The sequence below is a fragment of the Bipolaris sorokiniana genome (genome assembly GCF_000338995.1).
Source record: "Bipolaris sorokiniana ND90Pr unplaced genomic scaffold COCSAscaffold_3, whole genome shotgun sequence".
Taxonomy (NCBI): Eukaryota; Fungi; Ascomycota; class Dothideomycetes; order Pleosporales; family Pleosporaceae; genus Bipolaris; species Bipolaris sorokiniana.
In genome coordinates this window covers 690028-705678 of record NW_006911897.1, presented here as the reverse complement: position 1 = coordinate 705678, position 15651 = coordinate 690028, and the positions used below count along the sequence as shown (strand labels likewise).

Sequence of the window (15651 nt, the reverse complement as noted above, 5' to 3'; positions counted from 1 at the left end):
TGTTTAGGTTTACCATTGCATCAGGACACGTTGAATACATGTGGAGAATGTGAATTCACTTTGAAAAGTGTTGACACGGTAGGAATTGAACGTGGAATCATATGGTATCTCATTGCTGGCGTTGTAGTAGTTCACCCAAGAGTTACTTGCTGCGCTTGTAGATCTTTTGGAGGAAAATCTCAAAGACGTCCTTCTTCAGGCCCTCGCTCTCATCAACCTGGGCGATCTTGGCCCTCAGATCGGCAACGCGCTCCTCCTCCCATTGCTCATAAAACTCCTTGAGCTTAAGCTCGTGGTACAGCTCCTTGACCTTGGCCTCCTTCTGAGAATCCTTCTGGCCATAGTTCTCATCGAGCAGCTTCCGTTGCTCGGGATTGGCCTTCTTCAAGGCCTGGTTGATGAGCCATGAACATTTGTTGTCCATGATGTCGGTTCCAATCTTGCCAAGGACCGAAGGGTCAGCGAAGGCATCGAGGTAGTCATCTTGAGCTTGGAAGTACTCGCCCATAGGGACAAGAATGTCTTCGGCGGTTTTCAGGTTCTTTGGTGTGGCAGCGCCAGAGTAGTAGAGAGCCAGGGCAACAGGCAGGTAGAAGGAGTAGTAAGCAGTTTTGTAAATGACAATGAAGGTGAACTTGTCGAGGCTAAAGTTGTCGAGGTTGACATCATCCTCTGGAGCAGTGAGGAGATCGCAAAGCTGACCACACTCGGTCTGGAAGGTGACCTCGTGGAACAGCTCGACAATGTCGACGTAGCTCTTCTCTTCTCGGAAGTGCTTCTTGAGCAGTACGTAAATGGAAGACTCGAGCATGAAAGCATCGTTGATGGCAATCATGCCAACCTTGGGCGCGAGGTACCAGCAAGGGCTTCCACGACGCGTCTTGGAAGAGTCCATAATGTCATCAGAGACGAGGAAAAAGGCTTGAAGAAGTTCAATCATCCATCCCAGAAGAGCGGCGCGGAAGTACTCTTCAGAAGAGGGATCGAGCGTCTTGCCCTGGAGGATGGACGTAGTGTCAATGACAGACATTCCCCGGTTGCATTTTCCACCGACTGTGTTGTAGTCGAGCGACTGTTTGGTTTGGCGTGGTGAGCATCATGGACCCTGAAGATGTTCGCTGTCTAGTGGGGCAAGACGTACTTTTGTGAACCAATCAAGAGGCTGCTGGGGCAGCTTGTATCGTTTGCAGTGGTCCTGCAGGTCCGCGACAATGCGTGGCCATACGCTCTCAAACTCGTTTATTGTGGTCGGCATCTTGATGGTAGAAGGTGGCTTACGGTTCAAGATGGGGAGGGGCAGCAGTAAATGTTGATGGAGGCGGTGTCTACTTGTAGTCTGGAGAGTCTGCCGGCAAAAGGTTAAACCGGGCAATTGGTTGCTGCCCCACCGCGACGTACCCTAGACAGGCAGCTCAACAACAACGCGTCCATCGGTCACCGAAACTCTGCCTAGTGACTGTAATCACCGCGTTGTATATAGAAGAATTGGGTCCAAGTTAGCGATACCCTGTTTTCGCCTTGGTTCGTCATGGGCACCTTATCGCAGGCTGACGAGGCCCAGCTCAAGGCCCAGCTCCAGGACGCCGTCATTAGCTGCACCGAGCGCTGCCTCTATCACTCGGCCAAATGGTGCGTACTGGCCTTGGGTGATGTCTGGCGGGCGCGTGTATACTGATGTTGACAAGGGCTGCAGAACTGCTCGACTCTCTCCCATCGCCTGACGACGATGATGGCTCAGACACGGATGTCGACTCGCCCATGTCTGACGCGCACCCGCCACCAACACCAGCACCTGTGCCCAAAGACGCTACTGAAGCCCGCCTAGAAGCGCGTGAGGCGCACAGGTTCCTCCTTGCAAAAACATACTTTGACTGTCGCGAATATGATCGATGTGCCGCCGTCTTTCTCCCGGGACCCTTGCCTAAGGGCGCGTCGCATCCTTCGTCGACCCCAACGTCAAAGTCCAAGTCGGCCAAGGGAAAGGCTACCATGTTTACGCCAACAAAGGGAAAGCTGTCCAATGATACAGTCAAGGGCATCAGCCAGAAGTCGCTCTTCCTGGCCCTGTACGCCAAGTACATTGCGGGTGAGAAGCGCATGAACGAGGATAGCGAGATGATATTGGGTCCCCAAGATGGAGGCGTCACCATGAACAAAGAGTTACCAGTTGTTTCAGCTGTCCTGGACGAGTGGTTCAGAGATCTCCCCAGCAGCGGGCGACAACCGCAAGGCTGGCTCGAGTATCTGTATGGCATGGTGCTGGCCAAAGGAAAGAACGAGCAGCTCGCCATTGACTATCTGGTCAAGAGTCTTCATCAATACACGTACAATTGGGGGGCATGGCAAGAGTTGCAGGCACTGCTCAGTACTACCGAAGATCTCAACCGAATCGTCGCGCGTCTACCGCAAAATCTCATGACCTTCATCTTCCATGTCACATCTTCGCAGGAGCTATACGTCGTCAGTGAGCAGATACACTCGTCGCTGTCGCAGATTCTTACCATTTTTCCCACCTCGGCCTTTCTCAAGACTCAACGCGCTCTACTCCACTATCACAACAAGGACTTTGATGATGCCGAACAGATCTTCTCTGACCTCCTCATCTCCGATCCCCACAGAGTGGACCATTTAGACAACTACTCCAACATACTCTATGTCATGGGTATGCGACCCAAACTTGCATTCTTAGCGCAGCTAGCCACTTCCACGGACAAGTTTCGTCCAGAAACGTGTTGTGTGGTGGGCAACTACTACTCACTCAAATCTGAGCATGAAAAGGCCGTCATGTACTTTCGAAGAGCTCTGACACTCGATCGCACCTTTTTGTCAGCATGGACATTGATGGGCCACGAGTTCGTTGAGATGAAGAACACCCATGCCGCCATTGAGTCGTACCGGCGGGCTGTCGATGTCAACCGCAAAGACTATCGTGCATGGTACGGTTTGGGACAAACGTACGAAGTGCTGGAAATGCATTCGTATGCGCTCTTTTACCACCAACGCGCCGCTGCGTTACGGCCGTACGATCCAAAGCTCTGGATGGCTGTTGGACAATGTTTTGGCAAAGTCGGCAAGGTCATGAATGGAATACGGTCCTACAAGCGTGCATTGGTCGCTGGTTCCTACTATGATGCAGGCGTCGGTACATCGTTTGATAGTGGCGAAGTCTCTGGACTTGCCGGAGGCGTCTTGGATCCCGATGTGCTATACCAGATTGCCCTCCTGTACGAGCGCATGAATAACATGAACGAGTGCGCAGCATATATGGAACTTGTCCTTGCGCAGGAGGAAGGCCCCGACTTTGAAGAAGCCGGAATGGAGGGCGCAGGCGGTGTTGGTGTAACTGCTACGACAAGCAAGGCTAGGCTGTGGCTCGCACGTTGGGAGTATATGCGTGGCATGTACCAAAGGGCAATGGAGCTTGCAAACGAGCTTTGCCAAGACGGCGTGGAAGTCGAGGATGCAAAAGCACTTGTACGAGACATCAGAGCACGCATGGGACGAGCAGGGGACGAAGAAGAAGCAGATTGAAAAGCATCTAGTGTGTAGGGATTAACTGAGCATTTTCAGGCGTACAGGTATGATACCCAAGCAAAAAAATGCCATTTCTTGGACTTTTATCTCAATGCTCTGACACATTACTCTCACTTCGGTATTGAACTTTGCAAAACGTGTGGTTTGTTGACATAACAGGGAAAACGACATTTCCTGAAAATAGACCTGCATGCAGCGTTGGCGGTACATACAACTGCAGGCCTTGGAAATAGATGGTACTGAGACATGATTGAGTTCTATCTGTCTGATCCGCTATTACCTCACTGTCTGTGAGGGATGTACTCTGCAGATATTACGTAGCTCTAGAAAAAAAGCACATCAAAAGACTTACGTGGAAACTTTTTATATGGCCCGCACTCAATTAGTGAAAAAGCCCCAACAGTCTTTTGGCATATTGACAGGTCAAGAGTTCCGACTAACTGTAACGTCTTCAGCCTTAAGTGCCGTATCCTATCAGACCCCTTATGCCTCGTTCCTCTATACTAAGAGAGCATAAAAATTACTGAACTGCCTCTACTTCATCACTCTTATGATAGTGTCGGCTCTCCATTGTAAACCCTATCTAGATACGATAACTTAGATACGCCAGCGCAGATACAACAGCGCATACATCTGAACCTTGGATCGATAGCTGTCAGCAAGGATATACGTCATGTGTGCAGTATGTCAGATTAAAAGCTTACAGACTACTCCAGACTGTTCTCTACTTTTAACCAGTAAGACATGGGTCCGATCATCACCAGAATTACATCTCTCGGGCCAATCATCGTTTTCCTCTATGTAGCAATTCTTAGAATCAATGCAGGCACTCCAGAACCAAGGGAAAAGGCTCACTGTACTAAGACTGAGTGAGTAAATTTGCCCACTAAAACCCTATTAACCGCCAATTACCTACTAGTCATGCATAATACACCCTGCAGTATGATGTACATCTAGACGTACAGTATACACATATAAGCACCACCTCGAAAAAGCAACCCCTAGCCGCTCCGACAAAGAAAAGCAAATACTCCGGCTCAAAGGAAGCGGGCAAAGCCGTGCCCATATTCCCTTTCCAGCACCAGCGTCAAAAGCCCAGCCCCACAACTGCAGAGAATTCCCCAGGCCGGATGTATCCTCCGACGATGAGAAAGGGCTTCCACTCTCTCCCTTTTCTACCTATGGAAAACGGCATTCTAAATCAAATTACTATGTATGTAATTCTCGCACTCTCATTTTACTATAACTAGTAGTGGTAGTAGTAGTAGTCTCTATCAAAAATCGCTTCCACGAAAATAAGTATCTCTCGGGATGCCGAACCCATCCCCGGTCTCCACCTTGGCGCCAACGTGTTGCTAACGGCCCGTCCCTACGAAACAAGGATCAGTATGCACATGCGGATGCGGGTGTGGAAGGGGGAAATGCGGCGTGCTAGTGTGCTGGCTGCGGGGTAGAATGATTGCTTTTTTCTCTTGTTTTGCTAAGGTGGAGGTAAGATATTTGCGTACGTAGTAGAACAACAACTACTTTTTGAGGGCTGAAGACTGAGGAGTTGATCAGGCTATTTTATTGGACTATCGAACGGTTGGGTACTTTTGGAGTGTAGTGAGTATATATGGGGGTTTGGATTGTAGTGTTGGAGAACAGATTCCGTACAAACGGGTAAGCGGTAACGTGCGTACTTAGTCGACGCAAGGTTTCTTTTGAATCAATAATGTGCCCTGCGTACGCCACACTGTGAGCTTCTTTGTTTTTCGAGATCATGTGTATGTTTGTGAGGCGAGGAATAGATGGGAAGTGTGGTTACACAAGCAATGGCTGGCTGACCTTTTGTTCGCTTACATGCAGTACTGGTACGAATGTGTTTTTGCTGGATTCACCAGAAGGGAGTTTTAGTCAATCGGATCATTTGCACTAAGCGTGGTACATGTATATGACGTTATCGATGAGGGTCCAATATGCATGTCATATTGTTGTTTGGTAAGGGTCAATCAACGGTACAGAAAAGTGTGGAGTTGGCTGCTTGTCTGGTACAGTGGAGGATAGGGTTTGTAAGTTCCTTTCTTGTCTGCTGCTAGATGTATGAACTGCCAAGATCTTCTGAATTGAAGCAAAAAACACTATTTGCTATGTGGTCCGGATGACTTGACCGATGAGATCAACACCAAGATCAACTTGCTGCCTTCTCTCCGGGCAGTAGGCCCGGATACAGTTCCCAGATGTGTAACAAGCAGCCACACAGGTCATCCACCACAAAACCTAGACCGGCATGATGCAGACGTACCATCTAGCAATCGACCGAGTCTTTTCACCGCCTCTTGTCATGATTGCCGGAACGATATGGTCGTGGTGGAGACTGTAGAGATGGACATTGCATATCCCGTATTTGTTGATTTTGAAGTTACCGATGACGACTAGAGGCAGAATAAAAAAAGACACCATACATGCCTCGTAGAGAGTGAAAGCAACATAAATACTCGCCGTGTAGTCACTGTAAAGAGACACAAACAACATCTCCAACCCTCCCATCATCACTGCCAACCCACTCTTCTCCTGATACATTCAAGTCAGTTTCGCCCCTCAGTTCCCCACACCTTTCTAATCCTGACATGACCAGATCACAAACAACAACCAACAATGGGTTCTATGCCAATCCCCATGCGCTCCTGGATCTCAATCGAGTCCTGGGGCCCCGACCGCCTCGACCTCGTCGGCATCGGCACAGACAACCAAATGTACCGCAAGCAATTCGACCGGGGCCAGGACGGATGGAAGCCCTCTCTCGGTGGCGCATGGGAGCCACTTGAAGGCAAATTCATGCAGATCCCCGGCACTATCTCCTGGAGCCACGGCCGTCTCGACATCTTCGGCATCGGTTTGGACAAACATTTGTACCGCAAGACGTGGGGCAATCACCGCAAGACGGGTGGAAACTGGATCAACAACCAGTGGCAGCGTACCGACGGTGAGCTCAAGAGCCAGCCTGTACCTGTATCTTGGGGCAATGGACGCATTGATATCTTTGCCATTGGCATGGACGATCAGATGTACCGCAAGGTTTATGGCGGCAAGTGGGAGTCAGATGGCTGGGAGCCACTGACGGGCAAGTTCAAGAGCCCCCCAGCAGCCGTCTCGTGGGGTAGCGACAGACTTGATGTTTTCGGTATCGGAATGGACAACCAGATGTACCACCGTGCGTTTGAGAACAATGCGTGGACTACGCCTGGCTGGACCGGGATGACTGGTGCTTTCAAGAGCCCGCCGGCTGTTGTCTCGCGGGCGCCTGGCAGGCTGGATGTCTTTGGCATTGGCATGGATGACCAGATGTACCACAAGGCGTTCGACAAGGGTAAGTGGTTGACCAGCAACTGGCAGGGAATAGGTGGCAAGTTCAAGAGCACCCCCTCGGTTGTTTCATGTGACCAGGGACGCCTCGATGTTTTTGGCATCGGCCTGGACGACCAGATGTACAATAAGTCATTCAACGACGACAAATGGCTGGGTGACTGGAAGGGAATGACGGGCAAGTTCAAGAGTGCTCCAGCTGCCGTCTCGTGGGGCAAGGGACGTATCGATGTATTCGGTATTGGACTCGACGATGCGGTGTGGCAGCAGTACTACACTGACGGCAAGTGGTCTGGCAAGTTTGTAAGTTTGGGCGGAAAGTTCAAGACTTTCTAGATGGGTTTCATCTGGCATATGCAACTTTATCCTTACTAGAGGATTCACGATTTTAGCATAGGGCTCTTTCTTGTCCACACTACAAGAATGCTGATATCAATGAAATACATGACTTTATCCCCAACTCCACCCTACTACCTCTTCCCTCCATCCAGCACCCAAACCGTCGGCCCATAATCCCTCTCCACCCCCGTCTCCCAATCAACCCCCCACCTCCTCCCCTTTTCTTCTTCTTCTTCTTCTTCTTCTTCCCCCTCCTCTCCTTTCCCAAAAACCCGATACGTCCTCACCTCCGCAAGCCCAAACCGCCTCCCCCCCACCAAATACCCCTTAAACCCCCTATGCGTAACCAAAAAAACATTCCCATACCCCTCCTCCTCCATTAACACCTTGACCCGTCTCCTCACTCTCTCCGCCCTCGCCACAGCCTCATCCTCACTCTCCCCCTCATAATCCCACTCCTCGCGACAACGCGAAAAGTCGAGTTGCGGGAATGTCGCTTCGAGATGGCTGCGTGGCGAACCCTGGTTACATGGACTGGTAGAGTGGGTTTCGCGGAGGTCAGGCCATATGTGTGCGGGGATGGATGGTGTAGGGGAGGAGAGAAAGGGAAACATGTTCAAGGCTGTTTGGATGGTGCGGGTTAAGGGGGAGATGAGGATAAGATCGGGGTGGGCGGGGAGGTGCTTGTGTTTTGTGGTGTAGTGTCCGGATTTTGTCAAGGGAGGGTCACGGTGGGGGTAGGCGGGGTGCGTGTTGTGGAGGGCTTCGCCGTGGCGGACTATGTGGATTAGTGGGGGCATAATGGTGATTTTGGGAGATTCGATGGGGGCGGTGTGTAGGTTATGTTGGGTGGAAGGTTGGATCTGGATAGACATGCTGATGAATGCTCAAGTCAGTGATGACGTAGTGCTTGTGGGGATCTATTACCTTTCAAAACTTTGTGCATCTTTGGGTAGTTAGTTGTTCTATTCATCGTAGTATGCACAACGCACAAAAGTGCATGTCAGTGCTCATAACAACATGTGATTGTTAGAAAGATAGTATGCAAGCAACGACACAATCATAGTGGAAAGATGTACATGTAAAACAAGTAAAAAGAATCCATCGTGTATGAGTGCTAGCCTCTATACTCTGCGGAATAATGAAAAAAAGTACCCAATTGTACACATATAAACATGATCCATGATCTCTGAATGATCTCAACCAGTGTAATAAAAAAACAAGTCCTATATATGAATTCTCCGATCATACCCCCAAAACGCCAGGTGATATGCAATACAAAAGGCCTCAACAATGCCAATAAAGCCACTGGAAAGAATAACATCTTTCTATCGCAACATATAACTCAAATCCGGTAACCCGGCCAGTATTTCTCTAATCGTTCTCTCTTCCTCGTTCTTCCGCCGTTGGGCGGAGTTGGTAGCGCCCGTGAGAGGCTGGATGGCCGGCGGTGTCACAACGCGCGGCGGTGATAACCGAGTAAATGTCTTGGCTGAAGATGCAGCGCTGTTTGGTCGTGGTGGAGGAGTCTGGAAGACAGAAAAAGGATCTCCAGGCTCATGTTTTGCTTTTGGTTGTGCAATCGCTGTTGTTGGAGCTGATTCAAAGATTGAGAAATCCGCGTCTGCCCATGAATCAACTATCGGCTCGGGCTTCATTGGAGCTCGAGGCGGAGTCATAGGTTGAACAGGCTCCGACTCTAAAGTGCTGGTCTCGAACACAGAAAAGTCATCCACCATACTCTCTGCTGAAGGCTCAAGATCCTTAGTCGTAACATCAGATGTCTTTTCCACTTCGCGTACTAGCGTCGCCTCCCGTGCTTTACGTGGAGGAGTTGCCCGTAATGGCACTGATAGCGCCTCGGGCTTGGACTTTTCGGGTGTAGAAGCGACAGACCGCTTGACCGGCTTCAAGATCACAGGTCCAATGGGGCCATGTTCAGCACCAAACGGAACAAAGCTCTTTCGTCCAAATACGGCAGAGGTGGGCGATATTGTACTCTTCAGGCGAACAATAGAAGCGGCGTGCATGGCGTCGGCTGATGAATCTTCAAGTGGCGAATTTTCAGGGGCTGAATCCAAAGTTGACACAGTATTATCAGGAGTGGCGGATATAGAGTTCGGAAAGGCTGAAACGGGGGGAAACGCGGTGGGACTTGATATCATCTCACCCCAATCATCGTCTTCGTCATCGGGGACATTGGTGCTTTGTTTTGGAACAGCGTTGTTTGTGTCGAGAGTGCTGGTGTCTCCCCATGAGCTTGCTGACGTTGTGGTCGGAGGTGGAAGTAGTATTGTGTTCGCGACATTGGGTGTTTCAGGGGAAATAACCGTTGACCCTGGTCTTTCTCCAACACCATGCGCAAGATCCATTGAGACAGGATGGGAGTCTTGCGTTCGCTCATTTTGTATAGCAGTGGGCTTGGACGTAGGAAGTGAGACTACCGAGCTCAGACTTGAGTTGTCTTGTTTCCAAGGGTTTCTTGTGGATGTGGGAGAAGCCCAGTTGAATGCAGCTGCCGTGTTTGTAGCCATTGGTGGAAGGCTTTGCCTCATTGGTGCGTTTATGCGCTCAGTAGGGACTGACGTCTTCGTACGCTGGTGACCCTTGGGTATCCTGGGTTCGACTGGTGCTGGGGTGTCCCAGTAAAATGAAGCCCGGGCACCGGGTCCTGTGCCTGACATGCGGTCTTCGCGCGCCCACCTAGCTACAGTCTTGTGAACCTCAGACCTGACTTGAGAGCCCGGCCATGTAACTCGAACGTAGCTGTCATCGCTGTTGCCGCTATTGAACTCCTTCATAGTTTGCTTGCGTGTGAGTCGATACCAGGCCTTGCGCCCCGAGGTTGAATATATCGGGTTCTCCGGAGCTTCATCCAGTTCCGCTTCATTTTTCTTTGAAGGGAATAGTTCATCAAGAAGAGCAGCATCAAGCTGATATCTTCCGATATGAGATTGTGCGGCGGTGGTTATTGGCGGGGATGCTGGTGTCGGCTCAGTGCGTGACGATGTAGAGTTTCTGGGCTCGTCTTCCTTGGAGTCACCTGTTACGTCTTCAGCGGCATCACTTCGATCCTGAGGACTTTCAGTCAGGAGCGTGTCTGCTGTAGAAGTTCCGTATTCCTCCTCAGTACTATCGCTGTCCGAACTTGAGCCATGGCCCTCTTCCTCATTCTCCTTCTTGTCAACATTTCCGTGGCCTTCTTTTGACTCTACGTCCTCTATAGTGCGCTTTGCAGTAGCCTCCTCGTCTTCAAGCGATGTCCGAGAGGATTCGACCGGCGCTTCATGGCGGCTGATCTCGGATTGCGATGTAGATGGTCGCGCGGAGTCGGAGTCGTCAGGTTGCGACCGGGTCGCAGCATCTTTCGCGTTTCGTTCTGGATCTGCGTCTGGATCTGCGTCTGCGTCTGCCTGAATGGTGGTCGATGTTTCTGACGTGTCCGAAGTGCCGTTATCGAGGTCAGAAGATTCTCCATTTTTTCCTGCCCATGTTTCCTCGGTATTCGGTATGGTATCTTTGACTCCCTCGTCTACGCCCCAGTGTAAAGTATCTTCAGCGACGTTGTGGTTTCTCAAGGGGCTCGGGCTAGGTAGCCGAGTGTCTACATGGGCGATGCTGGGAGCACCGATTCCAGTCGACGCACTCCAGTCGCCAAAACTCTCATCTTCGTTCCCCCAGCCTGCATCGTCAAGGAACCCATTCAATAGCACTGGGGCAGGCGCAAGTGTTGGTGGTGGAGGTGAAATCACCGCGTTCTTGGTCGGGGACTTTTGTTGCTCGACATTACTATCTGCCCAAGGGTCACCCCAATGATCCATTGTCGCGTTACCGCGTCAAGCGTCATAGTGAATTGCTTCTGCTAAAGAAGCATCACCGGGCTCCGGGATTCGTGCGTGTGTGGCGTTGGGGTAGGCGGTTGCGAAGGATCTAGGGCCAGCTTACCGCAGAGAGGTACCTACTTGCACTTGCGCGGTGCTGCCAAGCCGGGAGCCGGCCAGCCCGCGGCCGGCCAACACCATGCACGTTTCGTTGCGCCTCGGAAGTGAGGCATTTGCATTTCACAACACTAGTATCATAAGCCAATTTTATGGGTCCCAAATGTATTGGATTCTATCGCCAACTACAACAAGACTTGTTGCTATGATGTAATTCCTTCGCCCTGTCTTCGGGAAGCCAGGATCAAAAATAACCCGTCTTACTGCATTCCCGCATGTCGTGACAACGTGCCCCCGTCTTGCTTTTCCTTCTGTCTCATCCCAATAGCATATCATTTTCTTCTCAGATCCTGCAATTTCCGACATGTTGTATTTGGAAGAAGGTTTACTGCGTTCTAGGTCGGCAGGTGAAGGCAAATGCAAGACTGTGACTGGGTCCCAGCAGTTGCCCGCGTACTAGCAAATAGCAAACTCGGTCAGATTATTAAAGCCGACCATCCTAGCATTTGATCCACTGCGGGTCCGTCAAAGATCTTTGTAGATCTTATTGACCGTGCGCTGTCTAACTTCTATCGCGCTCACGTTAGACAGTTTGCTAGAAGAGAACGGACAAAGTGTAAATGAATGCGGCACCCGCCAATGGAATCGGAAGTGAGGACACGTGATACGCGAGAGTCGCTGAAATGCCCGATGTTCGAGACGCAAACATGTAGAGACCGACCAAAAACGCCAAGAGACCATGCAACTGGAAAGGAAAGAAGAAAAAAAAAATTCAAAGACACTCTGAGACGGTTGCTCCGAGATCCGCCTTATCGGAAACAATGAAGTCGTAAGTCAAGGTGACATCTGTTATCGTACAGACTCAATGATGGAAATATCGTCGACCGCATCCTCGTCAGCATCGTCATGAAGGACTTTCTTGAGGCCATTATCAATGGTAACGGAGCCAATCTCCTCCTTGGGAACCCAAAGCAGCTGGATCGCGCCAATGATAGCTATGGCAGCAAGACTGAACCAAGCTGCTGCTGAGCCTCCGAGAGAGTAGATGAGTCCAATCAATGGACAGGAAATAGTTCTTGCCAGGCAGCATGCAGACATGGCGAGGCCGTTGACGCGACCTAGGACTAGTGGGGATGGGATGGCGTTCTTCATCAGAATCAGAGCGCATGGGAAAACCACGATTCCGAAAAAGGCTTGCAAGAAGAGTACAAAGTAGACACCGGTAGTCTCGAATATGGGCGGAAAGGCGGTGATAAACGGAACAAATAGGTACGTAATGGGGTATAAGACGATCATCCAGATGAAGGAATTCCAGACTCCAGCCCACTCTACAAAGATGGGGAATATGAAGCCCTGAACAAAGAGCGTGATGAAACCATTGACAGTCAGAAAGGTGCCTACGTCAGGAATGTCCTGGCCGAGACCGCCGTGAAAGTCGAGACCTCTGTGGCTGTGGTCGTCTAGGACCCAGACTGGAAGGATTGAGAAGAAGGCCATTTGGTGGAAGGCGAGAATGGACATTGCGAGGATGACCATGACGACGGTTTTGTTAAAAGTCCGACGAGGCTTGGGGGTGGGACCGCCGCGAATAGGGAGCACATCTTGTTGGATCTTGATCGAATGCATGGTTCCAAAGGATGAACGGCGGATATCAAAGCGCTGGTCAAAGGGCATGGGCATACCTTCCTCCATGAACGAGGCTCGCTTGCGGATATGGCGAATGCTGCCTGAAACGGAGATTGAAGCCAAGCGATCGCGGGTAAAGCTGGCAATGGAGCCACGGTGGCGCGTAGATCCAGCGGTTGAGCCGCGAGGGTCGCGGCCAAGATGTTGGTGGTTTGGAGGTGGTGGTAGAAGGCGGCTCCTCTCGTCGACAGGAGTTTCGTTGATGGTGGCCATATGGTCAACGTGGTCGTGGTAGTCGGCAATTCCGTTTTCTCCCTCTGGCTTCTCCTCGCGAACAAGAGTTTCCTCTAGGAAAAGCATACCCTGAAGAATGGCGAGCAGGATTCCAACGGCGGCAACAAGGTTAGGCAGTAAATAGGGATAGCGTCCAAAGAGGCCGTCCTTGTCGAAAGTGTTTGGGTACTGTCGTGCAGGCTGGGCGAGGAAACCACCCATTGCCGAACCAATGATGCCGCCCAAAGTCCAGACAAAGGGCTGGGTCGCATATGCGCGCGCTGTAGTAGGTTAGCTGAATATTGGCGACAGAAATGGTGCAGGACAACTTACGCTCATGGGCTGGGTTCTTGACCATTTCCGCCACCATGGTCTGCATGATTGCGACATTGCCGTTCAGTGCGCCGCCGACGAAGCGGGCAAGCAAGGCGACCCAGTAAGTGGGGGCAAGGCCAAAGACCAGACTTGAGAGGGCGACGCCCAGGAGGCCGCTGAGAGCAATGGGTTTCCGGCCATAGCGGTCAGAAACCATACCCCACAACGGGGCAGTCATTGCTTCTGCGATGGCGTAGGCCGAGACGAGCAGGCCAGCGTAAAAAGAACTATCGCGGTGCGACATGCCGAGATCCTCAACCATCCTGGGAGAGTAGGCGAGGATAGAATTGAAAGCGAGAGGCTCGGAGAATCGACATATTCCTGTGGTGCCGGGGTGAGCAAAGGCGTTGGGGGCTGTGACGTTGGGATATAATTTGGACTTACCGATGATGATGAGCTGCTTTGTGGGAAACGGGGCGTCCTTTGGGTCTGGAGGCATGATTGCGGTCGATTAAGAATTAGAGGATTTGGGAAGGGAGGAGCGAGGACGAGCAGAGTCGCCTCTTGTTGCAAAACAGACGGAAATCAAGGATTTACGGGCAGAGAAAGGCAAGATGAGCATGGAGCTTATCACGGCGCGCTAGAGAGAAGGTGGGAGCAAGCACGGGCCGATGATTCCCCTCAGTGAGTGACATGCACCGTGCCCACCCACCCCCGACTAGTCTCTGGCGCATTTGCATTCCACGACCACCATGGACAATGGCGCTGCAGCCTCGCCGTTGTGCGTGCAGCTGGTGGAGGGGTTAACATGCGGGGTGTGCTTGCGCGTACTTGATTGTATACATGGGATCACATGTCGAGCATATGTGTATACGTACTAGATGTCTATATATCTAAGTATATATTTCTGTCGCCGACGACATAATGATGATGATGATGATAATGGGGCCGTTCGCAGCTGTCTCTCTGTCTCGCTCCCACTCGCAGTCGACTAGGCCGCATGTTGCTGTGGCCCCAAACACGCAGACGGGTCGCCCCTGCCGGGTTTGGTGCATGCGTCATGAGCGACTATTACTCGCTGCCAAGCGGCGATGCAGTTCATCGAGGGCAGACCAACCCTGGCACCCCAGGCTGGACTGTCCATGTGCCTACCTACTGCCTGCTCACCGTATTTTGCCATCATCTGCCATTGTTGCCGCACCATCCCATCCCATCCCATCCTATCCTCTGCTTGGTATTACACGGTTGCCGCGCTTCAATTCCTACTATCCTGCTATCTACTAGCTTCTGCCCTTGCTTTATCTCCCTCATCCCAAGGCCTGGCCCGCCCCAACCACCATGCCATCAGCTCTTCGGAATGCCCTTGTAGGAAGGTCGTGGGTTCGTATAGAAAATCTGTTGAGTAACATGTCACGCATATCACGATCCCACGTTACCCGGTGGCGTCGCCAGCCATCACGAGGCCTCCACGCTGCTCATGCTTGTCGTCTCTGTATAACTCTGCGCGCCAATGGCTGCCATCAGAGTCCGCATGCTTTGTCCGTGGCCTGCTGCACTCGCCCTCTCCCTCTCCCACCACACACCAAACACCAATCGCCTCGCCTCGTCCAGCTACCCCGCCAAGCATTCCCATTTACACAGACCGTTTTCCATAGTCAGCGTGACAGGCCGCTAATTACTCCAACCCCCCAAATTGCCCCAATCACGGCTCTTGTATGTCCTTCACCCACTCCACCACCACCAACATACTTGTGCCTGTCGCCTCCCATTTCCTCACGTGATATCGCGTTACGTCCAAGCTCGTTGCACGTTTACCATGCAACAAACACCTACGTCAACCATCTTTTCTTCTTCTTAGCCCCCTTTACCTGCCCGTCCGCCCGCCCCGTGCCTGGCTTGGCCTTCTCCACCACATGCACCAAGTCTGCCTCAAAGCGGGCGGAACAGCGATCTCACCAGCCTCGCCTATCGCACCACTCTTCCCCCTTCCGCGGCTTCTGCTTCTATCCCCCCGCGCACAAGAACAAACTGTAACCAACCATCGTCCCTTTTTTGCATTCCTGCGCGTGTACATACTCCTTGTTCCTGGCGCTAGTCGCCCGTTAGTTACATACATAGTTCAATGCTGTGTCTTTTTATTTCTTTCTTTCCGCCATGATTCAAGAACACGACATTTTGTCCCGATACCCGTTGTCCCCCCCCCCCCCCATGCAAGCGTTGCTTTGAATAGAGTCGCGCCTACCCGAGCACAACGTACGTGTGTGCATGCGTGGGATCGAGA

At 51.5% G+C, this 15651-nt stretch overlaps 7 protein-coding genes across 7 annotated transcripts; 3 read left to right on the top strand and 4 right to left on the bottom strand.

Moving 5' to 3' along the window:
* Positions 1 to 6: 6 nt before the first annotated feature.
* On the bottom strand, positions 7 to 1305 carry COCSADRAFT_33992 (uncharacterized protein). Its single transcript, XM_007698325.1, has 2 exons — positions 1142 to 1305; positions 7 to 1072 (listed from the first exon to the last, which is right to left on the bottom strand). Exons 1-2 carry the CDS (start codon positions 1253 to 1255, stop codon positions 143 to 145), a joined length of 1044 nt encoding a protein of 347 aa, XP_007696515.1. The 5' UTR covers positions 1256 to 1305; the 3' UTR covers positions 7 to 142.
* Positions 1306 to 1433: 128 nt separating this feature from the next.
* On the top strand, positions 1434 to 3890 carry COCSADRAFT_110558 (uncharacterized protein). The gene is made up of 2 exons (XM_007698670.1): positions 1434 to 1629; positions 1686 to 3890. The coding sequence occupies exons 1-2, from the start codon at positions 1529 to 1531 to the stop codon at positions 3529 to 3531; spliced, it is 1947 nt and encodes a 648-aa protein (XP_007696860.1). The 5' UTR covers positions 1434 to 1528; the 3' UTR covers positions 3532 to 3890.
* A 2144-nt stretch (positions 3891 to 6034) lies between these two features.
* Positions 6035 to 7378, top strand: COCSADRAFT_33989 (uncharacterized protein). The gene is made up of 2 exons (XM_007698324.1): positions 6035 to 6097; positions 6149 to 7378. The coding sequence occupies exon 2, from the start codon at positions 6172 to 6174 to the stop codon at positions 7213 to 7215; it is 1044 nt and encodes a 347-aa protein (XP_007696514.1). The 5' UTR covers positions 6035 to 6097; positions 6149 to 6171; the 3' UTR covers positions 7216 to 7378.
* COCSADRAFT_196988 (uncharacterized protein) lies at positions 7350 to 8068 on the bottom strand (the record flags this gene model as incomplete). Its single annotated transcript, XM_007698669.1, has 1 exon — positions 7350 to 8068. Exon 1 carries the CDS (start codon positions 8016 to 8018, stop codon positions 7350 to 7352), a length of 669 nt encoding a protein of 222 aa, XP_007696859.1. The 5' UTR covers positions 8019 to 8068.
* Positions 8069 to 8224: 156 nt separating this feature from the next.
* COCSADRAFT_33988 (uncharacterized protein) lies at positions 8225 to 11140 on the bottom strand. The gene has a single exon (XM_007698323.1). It carries the CDS (start codon positions 11037 to 11039, stop codon positions 8547 to 8549), a length of 2493 nt encoding a protein of 830 aa, XP_007696513.1. The 5' UTR covers positions 11040 to 11140; the 3' UTR covers positions 8225 to 8546.
* A 511-nt stretch (positions 11141 to 11651) lies between these two features.
* COCSADRAFT_285040 (uncharacterized protein) lies at positions 11652 to 11993 on the top strand. The gene has a single exon (XM_007698668.1). It carries the CDS (start codon positions 11781 to 11783, stop codon positions 11979 to 11981), a length of 201 nt encoding a protein of 66 aa, XP_007696858.1. The 5' UTR covers positions 11652 to 11780; the 3' UTR covers positions 11982 to 11993.
* On the bottom strand, positions 11994 to 14025 carry COCSADRAFT_285039 (uncharacterized protein). Its single transcript, XM_007698667.1, has 3 exons — positions 13815 to 14025; positions 13389 to 13751; positions 11994 to 13336 (listed from the first exon to the last, which is right to left on the bottom strand). Exons 1-3 carry the CDS (start codon positions 13867 to 13869, stop codon positions 12006 to 12008), a joined length of 1749 nt encoding a protein of 582 aa, XP_007696857.1. The 5' UTR covers positions 13870 to 14025; the 3' UTR covers positions 11994 to 12005.
* Between the last annotated feature and the right edge of the window lie 1626 nt (positions 14026 to 15651).